Source organism: Cebus imitator, unplaced genomic scaffold, assembly GCF_001604975.1.
Source record: "Cebus imitator isolate Cc_AM_T3 unplaced genomic scaffold, Cebus_imitator-1.0 Scaffold71, whole genome shotgun sequence".
NCBI lineage: Eukaryota > Metazoa > Chordata > Mammalia > Primates > Cebidae > Cebus > Cebus imitator.
Genome location: NW_016107386.1, coordinates 176168 through 197758, shown reverse-complemented (window position 1 = coordinate 197758; position 21591 = coordinate 176168). Strand labels below are relative to the sequence as shown.

Here is a 21591-nt window from a genome sequence, read left to right as displayed (position 1 = left end):
ACGCACACACAGACACGCCCACACACACAACACATCCCCAACACACACATTCCACACTCAAACCCACACACAGACACGCCCACACACACAAACACATCCCCAACACACACATTCCACACTCAAACCCACACACAGACACATCCACACACACACAACACATCCCCAACACACACATTCCACACTCAAACCCACACACAGACACGCCCACACACACAACACATCCCCAACACACACATTCCAACACTCAAACCCACACACAGACATGTACACACACACACAACACATCCCCAACACACACATTCCACACTCAAACCCACACACAGACACGCCCACACACACACACACACAACACATCCCAACACACACATTCCACACTCAAACCCACACACAGACACGCCCACACACACACACACAACACATCCCAACACACACATTCCACACTCAAACCCACACACAGACACGCCCACACACACACACATCTCCAACACACACATTCCACACTCAAATCCACAGACACGCCCACACACACACAACACATCCCCAACACACACATTCCACACTCAGACCCACACACAGACACGCCCACACACATAACACATCCCCAACACACACATTCCACACTCAAACCCACACACAGACACGCCCACACACACACAACACATCCCCAACACACACATTCCACACTCAGACCCACACACAGACACGCCCACACACACAGCACATCCCAACACACACATTCCACACTCAAACCCACACAGATATGCACACACACAAACACATCCCCAACACACACATTTCACACTCAAACCCACACACAGACACGCCCACACACACACACAACACGTCCCAACACACACATTCCAAACTCAAACCCACACACAGACATGTCCACACACAACACATCCCCAACACACACATTCCACACTCAAACCCACACACAGACACACCCACACACACAACACATCCCCAACACACACATTCCACACTCAAACCCACACACAGACATATCTATACACATACAACATTCCCCAACACACAGGGACACACACACTTCACTCTCACAGAGATGTACACACACACACACTCACACACATACCCCTTCTTTTCTCCCTTGTTTTCTTAAAGATGCTCTCCCCATCTCTAAGGACATGCTAGCATTGCCACAATTTCAAACACCGTCACAAGAAGTTTTCATATTCATTCTGTCCAATGCTCTGCCAACTAGCCAGATTTTACCCAGGGAATTTTATTACAAACAAGCAGAGTGTCCTGCTCATGTATGTTACCTAGCACCTGGGCATAGCAGCCGGCAGTCCCTCTCCGTTTCCTTACACACCTCCTGATGCTGCTCCTCCCAGCCTGATGAGGGATGGATGAAGATATTAGATTTCTATTATCCCTAAGTCTCTGGTTTGCTTCTTTCCTGAGGCAAGTCTACATAAGGCTAGGTTCCCTTGTTCCCAAGGCCCATCTGTCATGTTGGTACTGACTGAGCCCTTCCCTGGTGGGCCCCCAGAAGCTATTGTACTTATCAAGTATTCTTCAGCCCTCTATTCTTTTACCCACTCTGGAAAGTGCCCTCTTACTGGCAAGAAGACCTCATCAAACAAGTTTCTTGTCTGACTCCTCTGTAACAAGAAACCCATAAACCTCCGGACAGGCAGCCTGGTGTGGGGACCTGGGAGTCCCAGACAGAGGTTTCCAGTCCTAGGTCCACCACTTGCTAGCAGGAGAAGTTTGCTATCCTAGATGGGTTCCTCCTGAAGCCGACCCTAAGATAAGGCCTTGGATCCAGGCTGATAATTCCCATTCCCCACCACTTAAGGATGGGTTCCAGGGATGACAATTCACCCCCAAGTCTTTCTCAGGTTCACCCACTTGGGCAGAGCAAGCTTCCCTGGGGCCATGGCAAAGGATGGAGCGCTCACACAGAGAGGTGGGGTGGGGAGCTGTGAGTGTGCTGAATGCCACAGCTGGGGCACTGCAGGTGGACCCAGGGGACATGGGGCGGGGCATCAGCAGTGCCCACCATACTTCCAGGAGTCACAGACCCTCTATGAGTCTTTCCTTGGCTGTGAAACAGGCAGGAGACCTGTGGCACTTCCCAGCAGCACCCCTCAGAGAAGGCAAAGATGTGAGGACCTCTACAAACTAGGACACAGACAGGACCTGCAGAAGACACTGTCGCCCTCTGCACCCACAGCCCCGCACAACTCAGCGCTGCTCTCGAGAGGAGAATGCGGGAAAGAGTGGGAGCCCACTGAGCTGCCTCCTGGCACCCTCACCAAACCTCATGGCTGTTTGAATGGCCACCATGAAGGAGAGTGACTCCCGGATGCTTCATGCTGTCTCCGGTTCTGCAGCTAGCCGACAAGGGAGGCATGGACATGGTTAGCTGCGGAACCTGAGCCCCCAGAATGACAGACTCGCTCACAGACACTCAGCCAGGAAATCCCCTGCTGGCCTGAATCTTTATACTAGCCCTTCCTCTAGAATATGCCGCAGGCTCCATCCGAGACACCTCTGTCACAAACACCATGTGGCCCTTTCAAGGGCTCTAAATATATACCTGTCAGCCCCCAGAGGCTCTAGGCTGATGGGAAGCAGACTCACCTGCGGTGTGGGTGCAAATCACAGCAGGAACACGGAGCACTAACTCCGCACCAGGCACCTTAGCAGGGCTTTCGCCATCAATGACATTTAATCCTCCTAACGACCCTGTGGGGAAGGTACTATTATCCTCATATTCCAGAAGCAGAAATCCAAGCACTGAGGGGGCAAGTGACTTGCCCAAAGCCACACAGCAATAAGTGGCACAGCTGAAATTTGAACTCAGGCAGTCTGGTTTCAGAAGCCCCACTCTGAAATACTTTGCTGCTTTCCTCTCTTAGGTTCAGACCATTCTCTTCACTTATCAGAAGGCAGCACCCCAAATGTTGGGAGTGGAGCTACCACTGCCCTCTCTCCTTGGACAAGGATTGACAAAGGCCAGGGAGGCAAAACAGCATGGCCAGCCACCTCTCCTACAGGATCAGGCTCCTGGAGAGACCATGTTACAGTTAGTCCTAAGGGAGGGGGTATTTGCTAGGCATCGGTGTGCCCACAGTGGCACCTGGCACTGCGGCCCAACACAATCGGGGCCAAAGACTTTATTTTTTCATTTTGAGAATGAAGATTTTTCCATTTGGCTGCTCTAATGGGGGTTCCCAGTACAATCTTTCCAAAATAGAGGGGGAAAGCCAAAGACAGAGTTTCCCAGAGTACGGAGCCAGGGAGAGGTGATCTGGAGCCAGGGAGAGGTGAGCTGGCCCCAGCTGCAGCCCACACGGAGGGTTCCAGAACGCCGACACACATACAGATCCAGAAGAACGTCTTGGGGCCCGCACATCAGCACAAATAAATGGTCAGCCCCGCGTGGGGTCTGCTCACCAGCTCGGAAGGTGGCCCTTGGCCGTGGACATAGTCTTCTTTCTATTTCCTACATTACATCAGCAGAACCACTACCAAGTAGAACAGAAATCCCAGCTCTCTTTCTTCATGCCTCCATCCTCCTTCATCACCAGCTGCACCACCACCCTAAACCCTGAAGTGCAAGTTCTAACCACAGGTTTGACTCGAGGCCGAGCAAATTAGCTCAGCAGTACTGTCCCAAAAGTCAGGTTAGAAGAACAGCAATTGTGTCCGCTCTGAACAAGCACATGCGAAGAATTCTTTGAGGGATGCTCCGCCTTCTCTGACAGGGAGAGCATATGCTGTTCAGTCACTGAGCTCTTCCTGCATGCCTGGCAGTGATTTGAGTGTTTTCTGTGTTTCATGTTAATTAACCCATGCCATCCTCATCACCACCCTGAGAGATGCTTTTATTATCAACGTTTTACAAACGAGAAAACTGAAGTACAGAGAGCCACAGCCCCTCCCCCAAGGCCACGCAGCCCCTGAGTGGCAAGGCTGAGATTCCCATCAGGCAGTCGGCTCCCTCAAGGTAATCTTCACAACATCCTGTGATACAGATGCGAATAGCTGCCCTTACAGAGAAGGAAATTGAGGCTCAGCATTAAACCACCTCCCCAAAGTCACCAGCTAAGCAGCAGAACCAGGGGGCAAACGGATTTCAGACTCTGGAGTCCGAGTTTGCAACCATCATGCACACATGCCTCACTACAGGGCCGGAGGGGACAGTGCCAGTGAGCAACCACCAGTCCTGGGAGAGGGCATGCCAGGACACACCAGCTGGTCAGCAGGGCAGGCTCCGTAGGGCAAAGCTAAAAGGCTCCAATGCCCTGTGCCATCAAACCCAAAAGGGCAAGGCCAGGCAAGAGCCCGGGGCTGCTGACAGACTGGCAGAGGCAGAGATGATGGCTGCAACAACAGCTGCTGTTTATTTTGGGGCCAGGGAAGAGGGAAGGACTGGTTAGGACCCATCTCCTTCCAACAATAAACTGAACAGGGCAGGGTGGAGAGGTTGCCCCCGCTTCCAGCTAAAGCAACAGCCTGGCCACCTGTTGGGTTTCACTGAGTGGAATGGTCAAGGTGTCAAAAACATCTTGCCAGACACCCTAATCTAGCTTCCACCAACAAACACATCGCCACCCCTGGCCCAGCCCCCTTCCCAGGCCCATGTGCTGCCCTTGTCAATGGCCCAGGAAGGCAGCCACAGACACCAAGCCCACCCCCTGCAGTGTCAGGTTCCAGAAACAAATGGTTTTTCCTGTCTGGGAGAAGAAAGAGAAACTGCTCATACTGGCCACCCATGGCTTTTGTTCCCTTACTCCGAAGCTTGTTAACACCTAATGACAAGTGTCCTGCACGTAAGGTCTAGAGGCAGCCACCCTGGGCTGCAGTAAGGCTGGCTGGCGGGACTTCCCGGAAGGCCAGGAATCAAGAGGTTTCCCGAAGGACTCTGGAGTCCCACCACCTGGCTCTGAACCCTGCTCTGCCCCTTCCTAGCTTGTGACAATTGGCAAATGCATCTCTCTCTGCCTCTGTTCTCTCCGAGTAAAGGAAGGACCATAATAGTGCTTTTCTCATAGTCTGTTGCAAGGATTAAACGAGTGAGGTGCTTAGCGGAGGGCATACCATTCGTGCTGCTGTTGTTACGGTTGTTATTGTTATGTAGCCTTGGAGTTTCCGTCTCAATGTGAACAACGGAAGACCGTTTCCCTGGACGTTACACACAGCGTTTGGGCTCCCAGGTTAGCCTACGCTGCAGGTGAACTAGAGATTTCTGGTTGTCAGGGATACAACTCTATCTACTCTGAGGATGAGAAAAGTTTTGATGAGCTGACTTGAGAATGTGAACACCGTTTACAATATAATACTGATAGGAACATGTGTTTTGAGTTTCTAACAATCACTTCAGCAACTGTAAGTTGGAAGCTTTGGTAAAAATAGGAGTGAGGCGGGGGGAAGAAGGGGCTTTAGTAGAATGAAGCCTTTGTCCAGGGATTTATCACACTGATCAAGGACACACCATAATCCAGACCCTCTGCCAGCATGAGGAGGGGCGTTAAAGATGAAAGGATGTGGTGGTCGCTGGTTTTGCAGGGATTCACTCTCCAACCCCACTTCCGGCCCCCAGCTGGAGGACTGCTTTCAACAGTGTCTTGCACACAGTAGGCACAAAACTAATGTTCAGCTGGTAAAAGTTCCTGGTGTGTACCCTGCCTTTGGGGCCCTGGAGTTGCTACCCATGACACTGCTGATGGAGACTGTGTTTCCCCAGAAGGGCTCTTTTAGGGCATCAGGGTCAAGTCCCAAGCAGTCCTTGAAGCCACTTCTCTGGAAGTGTTTTGGCCAGCTTCAGTCTCCAGTAGGTCATCATGAGGCCTCACTGCTGAGCAGAGGGGTACAAAGCTCGAGGTGGCCCTTTTCCCTATCTGACCCCACGGCCTGCTGTTCTCTCCTCCGTTCAGGACACACCAGCCACCCCAGCGCCTTAGCGCCTGCTGTCCCCTCTCCTTCAACCACCTTCCCCCGATAGCCTCAGGGCTCACTTCCTGGCCTCCCCCAAGTCTTACTCAAAAGCCACCTCTACAGTGGTGCTGTCCCTGGCCACCCTCTACAAAACAGCACAGCGACTCCCACCATCGCCAGCACGCCTGTCTCCCTCACCTGGCTTCAGTTTTCCCTATGCCATTCATCCCCGTCTCACACACTATGTATTGGACATATTTTTGTTTGTTTTATTGTATTCTTATTTTTAAATGATATATAATATACATATTTTGGGGGCACATGTGATATTTTGATACCTGTATACAATGTGTAATATAATCTTCAGGGCCACCGGGATCTCCATCACCTCACTTATCTTTTATTTGTATTTGGGAACATTCCAATTCTTCTCTTCTAGCTATTGTGAAATTTGCAATAAATTATTGTTAACCACAATTTCCTTACTATACTATCAAATACTAGAACATATTCTTTCCACCCAACTGTATTTTTGTACGCATTCATCAGCTGCTCTTTACCCCTCCCACCTGGCCTCTGGTGGCTGCCACTCTACTCTTGCCTACCTCCGTGAAACTTACTTTTTTTAGCTCTCACCTATGAGTGAGGACAGCAGTATTTATTTGTCTTTCCGTACCTGGCTTATTTCACTTAACATAATGACCTCCAGTTCCTTCCATGTTGCTGCAAATGACAGGGTGCTGTTCATTTGTTTATTGTTTTCCTTCCCTCACCAGAATGTAAGCTCTAAAAGGGCAGGGATTTTTATCTGCCCTGCTGTGTTCCCAGCACTTGACACATCTTAAGCCTTCAAATATTGACTGAATGAATCATTGATTGAATGAATATGAGTAAGTATCAGTTTGCCAAAGGCTGAACAATCCAAGATCATTCTTGGTAAGTGTTAAATGAGAGGTAAAACAATAAACATTATAAAAATTCAGGCCGGGCGCAGTGGCTCACGCCTGTAATCCCAGCACTTTGGGAGGCAGAGGTGGGCGGATCATGAGGTCAGCAGTTTGAGACCAGCCTGGTCAACATAGTGAAACCCCGTCTCTATCAAAAATACAAAAATCGGCCGGGCCTGGTGGCTCACGCCTATAATCCCAGCACTTTGGGAGGCCGAGGCGGGTGGATCACGAGGTCAAGAGATCGAGACCATCCTGGTCAACACGGTGAAAGCCCGTCTCTACTAAAACTACAAAAAATTAGCTGGGCATGGTGGCGCGTGCCTGTAATCCCAGCTACTCAGGAGGCTGAGGCAGGAGAATTGCCTGAACCCAGGAGGCGGAGGTTGCGGTGAGCCGAGATCGCGCCATTGCACTCCAGCCTGGGTAACATGAGTGAAACTCTGTCTCAAAAAAAAAAAAAAAAAAAAAAAAAAAAAAAAAAAAAATACAAAAATCAGCTGGGCACGGTGGCGCAAGCTTGTAGTCTCAGCTACTTGGAAGGCTGAGGCAGCAGAATCGCTTGAAACCGGGAGGTGGAAGTTGAAGTAAGCCAAGATCATGCCACTGCACTCCAGCCTGGGCAACAGAGTAAAATTCTGTCCCCTCACTCCAAAAAAATTCATAGACTGGAAATATCATTTTAAGATGAGAGGTCAGGTAAGCTTCCAGGAGATGGCAGAAACTGAGCAAAATCAAGAAGGATGACAACAATGGTGATGGCAATAGTGCCACTTACGGAACAGTTATCATATGTAACCCAGTTACACACAGGTTAGGTGTAGTAATAGTAGTATTATACCCATTTTACTGGTTAGGAAACTGAGGCCCATGGAGGTGAAGGAACTTGGCCAAGTGAAACAAGCTAATGAGTGGCAGGGCTGTGATTCACAGCCAGCTTCAGAGCCAGAGCCCATGCAATGGAGGCTGCCCATGCTCTGCCCCCATCCTCTTGCCCTCAACTTCCAACTACTGGCACCCAAGTCCCTCTCTGGTTTCCAGAGCCTGGTTTTTCCTAAGCAATCATGGGCTGAAAATACCAGGAAATTAAACTCCTCTGTGCTCCTGACCAATGCCATGCTATCCACCATCCCCAAGAGGAGGATGTAGAGACCCTGGCAGCTGAACCCTCTGAAGGGCCAGGCCTTCAAAAGTGGCCCTGGGCAAGAGTTCAAGGGGAATAAAAATCTGAACCTGCAAATAGAGGTTGGACCTTGCCACAGATCTGTTCTCGTAGCAAGCTTGTTATCATATCCTAACATCCGGTCCAACCACATCATGTATTCAGGGAGGGGCTCAGAGGGAAGGTCACATGGGCAGGTGACCTGGGGTTTAATCTAGGCCCTTGAAGTTTTGTCCAGGACCTATGTGATGAGCTCCCTAGCTCCCCATGCCCTAGGGAAGCTGTCAGACAAAGGCACCTGCAGCCACGGGCTTTGTTCCTGCAGAGATCTGGGATGCAACCCTAGCTCCCACCATTGCTGCCAGTGATGGGGCAAGATGCTTCACCTCCCTGAGCCTCAGTTTCTTTCCCTATAAAACATAGATGATGATCAGGGTTTGCTGTGGGGATTTAATGAGACAAGTGCCTACATCTAAAATGGACTCCATCCATACATTCTCTGACCTGACATCCCCACTTCCCCTGCCTGGGAGCTGCCATGTTCAGAAATAACTAAAAAAAATGAGGCTGCCTTCTTCAAGTTGCCAGTGAGTGATGACCAAAGTCAATAATTAATCCCAGCTTGAGAACAAAGTGCAGACATTGTTTTATTACAGACCTTAACTCTGCAAGAGAAGCATCAGTTTGCCAGCCCACTGGGGCTCCGACCAGCAGAGGCTGCCACCTCTGGGAATCTCACACTCATCAAGAAGTAATTCTATCCCTTCTGGGTGCCAGGCACTGTGCTAAGGGCTCAATTAATCTGTTCCAGCCCAGGAGGCAGAATTCAGGACAGAGTTTCACCCTCTCGGGGCTCCACTGCCAGCCCCATGCCAGGCCGGCCAGGCCTCCTCCTCTGTTGTTTCAGAGAGAAATTCTCCCACACAGGCAAGTCCCTTAAAATAGCCTTTTGGGTCTGGGCCATCAGGAAACGGGATAACGCTGGGTCAGAATCGAGCCTACCATGAAAGAGTTTACAAAACAGCCACTTCAAAGGACAGGGACAATCCCTACATGCTCTGAACACTCAGATGGGCAAAAGCAACCGGGCCAGGTTCCCCACGAGGAGCACCTTCTCAAAAAGCCCCTGTAGCCCTGGGTGCCTTGAAGAGGGACCAAGTGTGTAGGGCACAGCAATGGTGTAAAAGCAGGTGCAGGCTGGGGAAGGACAGGGAGGTCACATCTGCCTGGGTTTGTGCTTTCCTAACAATGCTACCTGCATTCTCCAAACCTCAGGGTCCATATGAGGTTAAAAATGCATACCTTCATGGCCACATTGGGACCAGAGGTTATAAGTCAGAGGCCAGGCAATGCCTGGCACAAAATAGGAATTCAATATACGGTAGCTGTGTCAGAGGCATGTGAACCAGAGCAACTCCATCTTGAATAGGAGCTGGGTAAAATAAGGCTGAAAACTACTGGGCTGCATTCCCAGAGGTTTAGGCATTCTAAATTACAGAATGAATAGGAGATACAGGTCATAAAGACCTTGCTGATAAAACAGTGTGCAGTAGGCTGGGCGTGGTGGCTCACACCTGTAATCCCAGCACTTTGGCCCAGGCGGGAAGATCACCTGAGGTCAGGAGGTCTCTACTAAAAAAAAAGAAGAAAACTAGCCGGGCATGGTGGTGCACACCTGTAATCCCAGCTACTCGGGAGGCTGAGGCACAAGAATCACTTAAACCTGGGAGGTGGAGGCTGCAGTCAGCCAAGATTGTGCCACTGCACTCTAGCCTGGGCAACAGAGCGAGACTCCATCTCAAACAAACAAACAAACACCCACCCACAAAAAACAGCATGCAGTAAAGAAAACAGCTAAAACCCACCAAAACCAAGATGGCAATGAGAGTGACCTCTGGTCCTCCTGACTGCTACACTCCCACCAGCGCCATCACAATTTACAAATGCCTTGGCAACATCAGGAAGTTACCCTAGGTGGTCTCACAAGGGGAAGCATGAATAATCCACCCTGGTTTAGTATATCATCAAGAAATAACCATAAAAATGGGCAACCAGTGGCTCTCCGGCTGCTCTGTCTATGGAGTAGTCATTCTTTCTTTTATTCATTTACTTTCGTTTTTTTTTTAGACAGAGTCTTGCTCTGTCGCCCAAGCTGGAATGCAGTGGTGTGATTTTGGCTCACTGCAACCTCTGCTTCCCTGGTTCAAGTGATTCTCCTGCCTCAGCCTTCTGAGTAGCTGGGACTACAGGTGCACACCACCACACCCGGCTAATTTTCTGTATTTTTAGTAGAGATGGAGTTTCACTGTGTTGGCCAGGATGGTCTCAATCTCCTGACCTCGTGATCGACCCGCCTCGGCCTCCCAAAGCGCTGAGATTACAGGCGTGAGCCACCGCAACAGGCCTATCCTTTACTTTGTTAATAAACTTACTTTCACTTTACTCTATAGACTTGCCCTGAATTCTTTCCTGCTAGAGATCCAAAAGCCCTCTCTGGGGGTCTAGATGGGGACCCCTTTCCTATAGCAGCGGTATGATGATGGTGGTGAGATAATACAGACCAAGGTCTCCTTTAGTGAGAATATTCTCAAAAAAGGAAAATGACATGGGTTCTTTACCAGGGATCACACAGGATGGGCAAAAGTGCAAACCAGCCCACACTCCTTCATTCCCTACCCCACCTAGTACACCCTGCAAGTTCATTCTCAGCATGGGGCAGTAACTCCACCCCTTACTCCGTGGAGTTGTGGTCAGATCTGATAAGAGTCATCAGTTTCCACAAGGTCTGAAGTTCCTACTCCAGAATCCCAGAAACAGGTTAAATGGTCCCACATGGCCCACTGCATAATTTCTGCTGCATTGACACACACACAGTCTACCTACCCCTACCCAGCCATGGGCCTCGACCCAGGCTTGGGGAGGGCGGCTTTCTTGCCAGCCAAAGGGAAATGACAGCACAGGGCCGGAGAAAGCAGTCCAGTGGAGGGGCAGAAACCACAGCTGTTTCCCCTTTGCTAACTCAGCCACTTAGATATCACTTCCTCCGCTCAGGTAACAGCAGGGAGAGATGGGACTGGAAATAACTGTCTCTTCCTGTTCACAAAAAAATGATTGGTTTGGAAGGAAGGAAAACTAGAGGTGGTTTTCCAGAAGACATCTTCACTAAGAGCCTAAGTATTCCTGAGTCAACTCTGTCTACGAAGCTTCTCAGGAGAGGTGGCTGGGCAGGTAAACCTGGTTTAGAAATTCCCTGGGGGTCAGGAACAACTCTTTCTGTATAGCATCTCTGCCCTAGATAATTAAGAACCCAGATTGGGGGATCAAGGGACCCCCTCACACAGCTGTCATCTCTGGGCTCAGAGCTTTCCAAAGCAGCTTTCATACCCACCCTCCCCTCTGCAAGGCAAGCCTGAAAAGAAGCGGGCGCCCCATTTTCTAGATGGGCAAATGTAGTTCTAGAAGGGGGCGGTGACATGTGGAAGATCTCACAGCTTGAGAAGCCAACCAACCAGGCCTCAGGTGGAACCTCCGTGGAGCCCAGGCACACTGGGTGTGCAATGCGTCTTTAAGGGGTCTCTGTGGGGACAGGGCAGGCTTTGGAGCCAGCAGGCCTGGGTCAGTGCAGACCTCTCCACGCGCAGCTCATCAGCTGTGTAGCATTTAGCAATCCATTTGAGCTCTCTGAGCTTTTGTGCTCTCACCTGTACGGTGTGGATGCTGGCAGGAGCTACACACTGCGTGGGGCTGTTCTGAGAACATCCATATAAACCTCTTAGCACATAGAAAACATTTAGAAAGGTCAGCCGTTATTTTTATTATTACATTTTCCCTAAGAGTCAGGCTTACTGTACTACATGGGAGTATGGTAGAGGTCAAATAAACCAAGAGGTAGTTGGAAGCATTGCATTTATTTGTTTTTAGAGACAGGGCCTTGCTGTCACTCAGGCTGGAGTGCAATGGCATAATCATAGCTCACTGCAGCCTCCAACTCCTGGGCTCAAGTGATCCTTCCACTCCAGCCTCCTGAGTAGCTTGCACTACAAATGCACACCACCATGCCTGGCTTTTTAGAATTTTTTTTGTGAGACAGGGTCTCGCTCTGTCACCCAGGCTGGAGTGCAGTGGTGTAATCACGGTTCACTGTAGGCTCAACCTCCTGGGCTCCAGCCATCCTCCCATCTCAGCCTGCTGAGTAGCTGGAACTATAGGTGCCTGCCACCATGCCTGGCTTTTTTTGGCTTATTTTTAAACTTTTTTGTAGACATGGGTCTCACTACATTGTCCAGACTGGTCTTGAGCTCCTGGCCTCAAGCGATCCTCCCTTCCTTGGCATTTTGAAGCACTGGAATTATAGGCATGAGCAACCATGCCCAGCTGAAGCACTACATTTAAAACTAAAACAAGTTCAGGCCGGGTGCAGTGGTTCATGCCTGTAATCCCAACACGGCGGGTGGGTCACCTGAGGTCAGGGGTTCGAGACCAGCCTGGCTCACATGGCAAAACCCCATCTCTACTGAAAATACAAAAATTAGCCAGGTGTGGTGGCGCATGCCTGTAATTCCAGCTACTTGGGAGGCTGAGGCACGAAAACTGCTTGAACCCAGGACACGGAGGTTGCAGTGAACTGAGATGGCACCACTGGGTGACAGAGCGAGACACCATCTCCAAAAAAAAAAAAACCAAACTAAAACAAGTTCAGAGAGAGCCTGAAATAGAAGGGAACATTAGTGTGGATGTTCAGAAGACATAGACATGCTGGGCTCCCCTCAGGCTGTGTGGTGTTGACCCCCAGACCCTACGAGGCTAGGCCCTTTCTCTCTCTTGCCACTGGGGAAATGTGGATGGAAATGACTCCACCTGAACCACTGCTGCGTCAGGCCCTCCCATACAGAGCCCTGCACTGGTTTAAGACCAAAAACAGCTGACACCTCACTTCCTGCTGCTCGCTCTTCTCCTCCTTCTCCTCCCCCTCCTCAACCCTTGCTCCCTAAGAGCCTGGGAGCAATCAACTTTTTATGGGGAAGCCAGACCCCTAGGAGTGAGAGCTATAAACAGCAAGGGTGGGACCCAGCTGGCCAACTAAAGAGTCCCCCAAGCAGAGCTAGAAAAAGTTTCCAGTCCTTACCTAGCTCTGTCCCAGGCACAAAACAGCCCTGGAGCCCACCAGGAGGACCTCAAAGTGACTATTTAGCTCCCTCTCCCTGCCAGCCCTTGGGAAAAAAGGAAGGTACCAAGGTGTCTACAGGATAAATGGAATTCTCTCTGCTGCCACTGGAGGCTCTGAGAGCTGGCCCTGAGCTTCCCTGTCGTCCTTCTCTTCCTCATCCACCTCCGGCTTTGCCCAGCTTCTCCTTGCACATTCCACCTCCAGCACCTTTGCTTTTCCCTTTCTTGGAATGTCCTTTCCCAGTTTTCCCATTGAAATCCTACTCTTTCCCAGCCAAATCCTGATCACGCCTCGAGGCCCATCCTGAAGCCTGCCTTCCCCAGTTGGTCTTCCCTGACTCCAGTTCACAACGTTCTCCCTCCTCTGAACAGCTTCAGGACTCAGTGATTATGATACCAAATACTTATGCTGCGCTTCAAATGGTGCCACGTACTGGTCTAGGCTCTTTACAATTACAAATTCATTTCATCTTCATCATAACCCTAAGAGCTAGGTCCTATTTTCCCCATATATATATTTACTTATGAGGAAACTGAGGCTGAGAGATATAAGTAACTTGCACTGGATCCATGACAGTGAGTAGGGGGCCAGGATATTCCAATGCTCATCAAGGCATACAGCACGCAGGTGCTCTGGGACAACACAGCCTCCCAGGTGCACCCCTCATCCTCAGGTGGCGCTGCCTGGACTTGCTGGTTATTTTCTCTCTCACCAAGCCAGCTCTGATGGGGAAAGAAGTGGCATTCACAGACGTGGGCATCAGAGACCAGGGTGAGAATCTCAGCCCTGCCACAGAATTACGCTGAGTGAGAGTGACACGAACCCTCCGAGCTTCAATTTCCCCATCTGTAAAATGGGGATAAAAACACCTACTGGCTAGGCACGGTGGCTCACACCTGTAATCCCAGCACTTTGGGAGACCGCTGTGGGTGGATCATGAGGTCAGGAGTTCAAGACCAGCCTGGCCAAGATGGTGAAACCCCATCTCTACTAAAAATACAAAAACAAAATTAGCAAGGTGAGGTGGAAGTCACCTGTAATCCCAGCTTCTCTGGAGGCTGAGGCAGGAGAATCGCTTGAACCCAAGGAGCAGAGGTTGCAGTGAGCCAAGATCGCACCACTGCACTCCAGCCTGGGTGACAGAGACTCCGTCTCAAAAAAAGAAAAGAAAAAAAAAAAAACAAAAACACCTACCTAATCACATGGAGTTGTTACAAGGTTAAAGTAAAATCGCCTTTAAAGGCATCTTCTGCATTGCCTGGCACATAGTAGGTGCTTGTATGTTAGTTCACCCCCTTCTCATGGTATCTTGACAGCCTTGCCAGACTCTGGTAAGCACCACGCACAAAGCAGGGGCTCAGTCTCTGTGGCTGATGTGGTGGCTTGCCTGGGGGTTACCCAGAGGCACAAGGGGGATCCTCCTATGACTTCCACCCCCTTCACAGCTAGGCCCCTGACCTTCCCATTCACCTGCCTGCCTGTGACTGGCTGCACCACAGGCAGCAGAAGCCCAGGCCAGGCAGGAAGTAGCATACTGCTCTGGGAATCTGCCTCTAGAAGCCCTGATTACTCTACTGGGCGCTTCCATTATTTTTGGCAATTGTCATGGCAGAGAACACCTCTGGCTCTCACTCAGACCCTATTTCCAAAGCCAGACTCTCCACCTCATTTCCCACACACACACCCCTTGTCCTTCCTGTCCCCTGGGTCCCTATCCTAATCCACTATCCCTTTCCTGGATTCTCAGAACTCGGGATGAGTAAGTGGGACTGCCATGTGTATAACTCTATTATTTGTTTCGTTTTGTTTAATTAAGAGGTGAAAGAGAACAGAGTTGCCCGTTAGACTTTTTCTGGCCAAGAAATAGTCTGGTCAGTGACTCAGGCCGAGGAAATTAGAAGGCAATTTACAGGGAACTGCTGTGCAAACCCAAAGTCAGAAGTCCTAACAACACTTCTCTAATTCATAGCTCCCACGGTCAGTTAACTCATGCAGGCCCTGGAATATCTCTTTGGAAAATGCAGCAGCTGAGGCTTGTATTTCTGGAACTGGAACCAGTCTCCTCTGACATCAAATATGTTTATTTTTCCCTCTTCTTCCCTTCCCCCTGCCTGCCACCACTAACGGTGATTTCTACCCTGGTTTGCCCCCCAAAAGCCCTCACTCAGCTCGACACAGGGCTGTGATAAATGCCTGGCTGTGCTCCCTGTTCAACGGCCTTGAAGGATGTGGTCGGTTGTTCCGTGAGCAAGGAGCCTTGTCAGACCCGTGAATCAGCCCTCGATCACTTCCCTCCCTAGAGTAGAAACCGTTCCTGTGCTTGTGCATGTGTAAGAGAGAGAGACAGAGAGAGCAGGCAAGAGTGCTAACCCACGTGTGGTGCTGACCTTGGGGATCCTATTTGACCTTACCCTTACCCAGAGCAAACTTTCCTTCTCTCCTAACCTCTGTTCCTTCCCAGCTTACCAGGAATCCACCACCAGATCCCAGTGCTTAGCTCCAGGAGCCCCTCCAGGTTGGAACAGCTGCTCTGTGTTTATCTGTTCCTCTTGCAGGTTGGGTGTTTTCCATGGGGCGTGGAGCCCACTTCCCCAACAGACTGTGAACGGCTGGGCCGTCCTTTTTGCCTCAATCTTTCCTTTTCTCTCAGATTCACCAATTGGGTCGGAAATCACCTGCAGTGCTTTGGTGATCAGGAACAGCAGATGGCAACAAGCATATGGTGCATACCCATGGTGGGGTCAGGCACTTGGTAGATGCTTTACCCAAAATTAACTCAGGCCAGGTTCCCAAAAGCCTTGTGAAGTTACAGGTGAGGAAACTGAGGCTCAGAGTGACAGCCCAAGGTCACACAGCTAGGAAGTGGTAGAGGCAGGATTTGAGCATGATCTGCCCAGCACCACACTCATTCCATAATGGACTGGCCCTGAAGAAGGCCCTTGTCAGGCCGTGGCTGCACATTCTAATTCCTGTGGGACTGGAGTCACAATCTAAGGGCTGAGAAAAAAAGAACGGCAGAGAAATGAATGAGTTTGGGGCCAATTCCTAAGCATGTAGCTCCCAGGACCAAGACTAAAATCTGAGATGATCTCAACAGAGGAAGAATGTCTTATTTCCACCGGGTCAACCCTTAACTTATTACCCCAAGCACAACTGGAGACCAGATGCCAGCCTGAAGTTGCTCAACTCCCCCTGCCTCACAGTGACCCTCCTGCATTGCCCACCACGAACTCACCTGCATGACACATGATAGATGTCTACACAGTGAGGCCGTCCTAAATACCAGCCTGCACTGCTCTGTCACCATTGTACAGGGCTGAGCCTGGCCTTCCTGCCCAGATTTTAATTGAGCAGAAGGGCCCCACCTTATATCCACATCCTCCTTTGGAGCTAACCTGACTGGATTGCCCCAGATCTGCCCTGTGCAAACTGTGAGACCCTAAGCAAGCTGATGAATTGCTCCAAGTCTCAGTTCATCTGTAAAATGGAATCCAACAACCTACCCCACATTAGGGTACATTCAATGACCTGCAGGAATCACAGGAAAACACCATGTTGCTATTTGCATTCCCTAAAGAGTCCTGCAGAGAATCAGAACATTCATGATTGGTATTTGCCTGAAATAAATCAGGAAATAAAAGAACCGTGAAAGTGCCATATTCCCAAATCCAAATAGATATAATTTCTTATTTGTTTTAGATAGTTTGTTTTAGATAAATGAGCTTTACTCCACCACCGTATGAATTGATATATACCTATACCTGCCTGTGAGCACAAAGAATCAGGTGGACCTGAACTCAAATCTTTACTGGAAAACTTTCAAATGAAGGAATCTGCATTCTATATCCAGCATCATCAGGACCATTTTTAAGACAAGCGTCAGAGGCCAAAGCCAGTTTACCTAGGATCTCCCCAGCACAGCTCAGAAAGCCAGGAAAGGAGCCTAGGTTCAGGCCAGGGAACCTGATCTAAGTAGCAGCTGCCTGCCCCTCTCAACCCCACCCCAAGCAGGGGCTGGGCAGAGAGGAAGGAAGCCAGGGCTGACAGTGCCATCCACATGATGGAGGCTACTTGCATGCCTTCATGAACGGACCGAAAGCACAGGATCCTTCGTGTCCAGGCAGCTCCCCCTCCCCATGGGGATGAGCGAACCCTTTGCAGGATGTCCTGAGAGAACCTTTGCAGTGTGTTCCCAGCATTCTGGAGCCAGCTGAGCTCCTCCTGCATGGGCCCCAGGACTCTCATCAGCTAGCTCTGGCTAACATGCACATCCCGTAAAACCTCTCTGCTCTGCAATTTACCAAACCACAGACTCAGAATTCACCATCAGCAGAGAGAGGCTGAAGGAGACGTGCTCCTCCAGTGTAGAGGGTTTCCAGAACATAGGCAAAGGGGGCAGCATGTCCTGCCAGCTGACCACACCAGAGGCCTTACCCAGAACACTCGAGCTTCTGGTGTGTGGTATCCACTGTGCAAGGGCCAGGAGAGGAAGAGGCCACAGCCTCCCCCAACCTGCTCCTCCTGCCTCTGTCTGTCCCACCAGGCCCTTTCTATTGCTTTCTTTCCCCTTTCTATTATTGGAGATGCTTATGTTATATATTAATATATATACAATTCCCCAAATGGGTAGAAACTTTTCCACCACCAGATATTTGTCCCCTTATTCAACCCCAACCAGACATAGGATACATGCAATGAAAAAAAACCACAGAGAAGGCAAAAGGCCAGTTAGACCGAGGTGCTGTGAATAGCTGTGTTGCAAGTCACTTTACCCAATCTGGCTCTCCATTTCCTCATCTGTAAAATGAAGGAGTTGAGCCAGATGAGTCTTCGGGTCTCTGCCCATTCCACCGTTCCACAACATACAACACTTTCTCCTTTCAGTGTTTTCCAGAACCCTAGTTCAGAACTCTGTATGGCCCCATCTGTTCAGTGACATCACTCCCTGCCCCAAACATAATGTCATCAATTCTTACTCGGGAAGCGGAGATGGCCCGGGAAACACTTTGTCTGTAAAACGGGAGGAAATGATCGTTGCGAGGAAACTGCACAGGACTTCTTTTGTGTTTTTCACATAGAACAAGTTATTATCAATCTTAAAACCCAAACTCTTTCTTCCTTTTTTGCCAGACCATTAATAGCTGCTTTTCAAAAATACTTTCTTAGTCAGTATCTCACCAATAATAAGCTACCATTTAATAAGTGCTTACTGTGTGCCAGGAACTGGGCTAAGTGCTCTACATAGATGATCTCATTTAATTCTTCCAACAGCCCTAGGAAGTACATACTATTATTATCCTTACTTGAAATTGAGTAAACTGAGGCCCAGGGAGGTTTAAATAACTTGCCCAAGATTGCACAGCTAGTTAGTGGTCGCGCCAGGCTTTCAGCAAGACCATCTAACTCCAGAGCCCCAGCACGTAACCTTATCTTTCAAAATTGCCTGCAGTGGGTCCAGGTTCTAGTTTGTTACAGGTGTGTCCCGCATCTGCAACCTTGGGCACCACTGGTGGGAACTGAAATGTGATGTTTCATCTAAAATCCAGAGTTGGAAATGCGCCTGCTTGGGTCTCAGAGCAGAGAGTGCCATCTGTTGAATGCAGTGCCAAGCTCAACCGAAGACTAAAACTGAGAATCCTTAAAACTTAGCCTGCAATATTTGAGAAAAATAAACTCCAGTATGTACAAACGGACATCTGTCCACAGAGCCGGTTGACCACCTGGTGCTGGTGACCCAAGCCCTCCAAAAAGAGCTTTCTTGTAACAGCAGCGTAAGATGCTTGCTTGACCAGATGACACAAAAGAAACAACTCTCTAAGGGTGTCACAGACTGTTCCCAACAGGCACCCACCTCCCTGCCTGGTCAGCAACCTGCCTCCACATTTACCTCCTCCCCATCTGAGCCCCGCCACATTTGCTCAGCGATAAAAAACCCAAAGTTCAGAGCCACTGGTGACAAAGGCAGAAAGAGTAGCCTGAGGCTGACATTGCCACAGTCCCCAGTCCCTTTGTAACAGTGGAATAAAAGGCACTTCAGAGATCAATGGGCAATCCAGGGCAGCAACCAGCAGCCTGTTTTAACTGTTAACATTAATGCTTTGAGCATTGGAACTGCTCTTCTAAATACCTAACTTGCAAATAACACGCAGTCCTCTGTGCTTGGGTCTCTTCTATCTCAAGTACAGGAGCACAGACGCTCTGAGGGGTCAAGGACACCGTGTTTACTTCCTGAGGTGTGAGGGATGGGAAGGCAGGACCAGCTGAGATGAAAAGGGACTGTCGCATAGGCTCTGGAGCTGGCCCAGTCAACCTTAACCCCTTCTCATTAAGCTTGGGGGAGGAAGGGGGAGGGGCAGTCGGCGGTTCCTCGGAGACCACAGCAAACATTTGCCTCCTCGTGTCTGGAGATGGAGCATCACTTAAGAGGAAATGAACCCGGTTAAGGGTCACATCCAGAGGAGGAATAAAAGGAAAAGCCACAGTTCTCCTCACACCGACGGACACAATGGCTTTAAGAGGGAAATCAAAGCTCAGCACAGAGGGTGGAGGTTGGGCTGGGGGGCGTTGGCTCCTTCTGCCCCCAGCCCCAGGCCTAGGAAGACAGAAGCAGAGCTGGCGTGGGAGGCAGGGCGAGAGGCTTCCCTCCCCAGGGCAAGCTCTGAAAGCATCTCGGGCTGTGTGAGCGTGAGCGCCCAGGGCCCCGGGGAGGGCCGAGGAGATGCGCTTTCCCCACGGGGCTGCTCTGCCAGGGGTTGACGGAAGCTCCCCCCACCATCCATCAAAGGCGGACAGATGACTTCACCGTTGTAACAGACAAGGGCAGCCACTTGCCAATTCCAATGCCAAAAAAAGAAACCGGGGAAGGGGAAGGAGGAAGCACAGAAGAGGCTTCCCTGGAGATCACAGCCCTGCGAAGAAACTCCAAGGCCGCGGGCTACCCTGTGGGCGCTTAGCTCCTGGACCTCATGGCGGGGAGGAGAGAGGGGCCTCCTGGGGCCCTCCCGGGACCTGGGGCCACCCCGCAGAGTCGGCGGAGACTGTACTCACATAGTGCTTGGAGGGGTTCCTCCGCTTCTCCACGTCCACCACCGTGGCATCCTGCACGCAGTAGGCGAGCATCTTCCCCCACAAAGCGAGTGGCGCCCCCGGCGGCGTCACCTTCTCATCCCGGCTGGGCTCCGGCTCCTTCTCCAGCTGCCCGGGTCCCGGGGCCGCCCGCCACCCCGGCCCGGCGCGCCGACCGCTGCCCGGACTCCCGGCGTCCACAGGTTCGGTGCCGGGGACGGGGGAGGGTCCCGCAGGGCGCGCGGGCTCCGTGCGCCCAGGGCAGCTCCCCGCCGGCCTGCCGCGCGCCCCTTCCCTCCCGCGCGGCCGCCGCGCTCCGCTCACCCGCTCGCTCTCTCCGCAGCCCGGTGGGTCCGGCGGGAACAGGCGGAGCAGAGGAGGGGCGGGGGTGTGTCCCGCCGGCGAGGGGACTGGGCGGGTGCCCGGAGCCTGCTGTCAGCTCACTGGGGAGGGGCCGGCGGCGCCCCTTCGCCGCTCTCCGGCTCGGGCTCTGGGGGGATCGGCGCTGGCGGAGGCTGTGGGCGCAGGAGGCGGAGGCAGGGCCTGCCTGGCAGGGAAGGGAAGGGAGGGAGGGGAGCGAGGGGAAGCGCGCGGGGAGGGGCTCCGGGCCGGGGGAGGGGCTCGGGACGACGAGGAGGGGGCGGCAGCCCGGCCCGAGTGGCAGGGGCGGGCCGACGAGACCCCCACCGGAGCCCAGCGCGCAGCCAGCGGCCTGGCGCGGCGCTGGGCTAGTTCGCCGGGCACAAAAACTCAGGGTGGCTTCGGGGGGAGAAGGAACGGGGAAAGTGAGCCCAGCCCGCCCCCAGCCCGGCTTTCTGCCTCGAAGCGGATTTGTGCCTTTTTGTCCCCACCTTTATGTTCCCCTACCACTTCCACCCCCAGATCTCTTTAATGAGAAGTAGTTTATTACCCGGCTGTTACTGCCCAGGCCCCCGAGGAGGAGATGGGAATGGGGAATGGGCCAGCTTTAAATTCTTCAAGCCAGAGCCTGTTTGGACGAACCACCTGAGCCCCTGGAGGACATAAAGGGTGAACTCTCCCCGGAAATGTGATCGATTCGTTGCCTGAGTCGTCCATCGATCTGGGCTTGTGTAACAAACCTGTGACATCATTTACCAATGACAAAGTTACAAACTCTGCATAACACCACTGCCTTAAGTCTCAGGCTCCCCTGGGGACCCTCCCCAGGCTAGCGACAGGGAAGGCCGCATACAAAGGCAGGAACACCCACCGGCTGGAGGCCAGCTCACCGTGAGCCTCAGGCTCTGGCTCACCCCTCCCTCTAATCTGGAAAACCCACTTTCCGAGCCATTTGTCCGTGGTCCCTGGACTTGGAG

General features: G+C 51.4%; 1 protein-coding gene across 3 annotated transcripts in view; it reads right to left on the bottom strand.

The window, feature by feature from the left end:
- The window catches only part of SH3PXD2A (SH3 and PX domains 2A), a 253525-nt gene extending 232995 nt beyond the window's left edge, over positions 1-20530 (bottom strand). For all 3 annotated transcript variants that reach the window (XM_017531126.2, XM_017531128.2, XM_017531127.2), the window contains exon 1: positions 20237-20530. In XM_017531126.2, coding sequence (XP_017386615.1) covers positions 20237-20308 — 72 coding nt within the window. In that variant the 5' untranslated portion in view covers positions 20309-20530. The remainder of the gene's footprint in view (positions 1-20236) is intronic.
- Positions 20531-21591: the final 1061 nt, after the last annotated feature.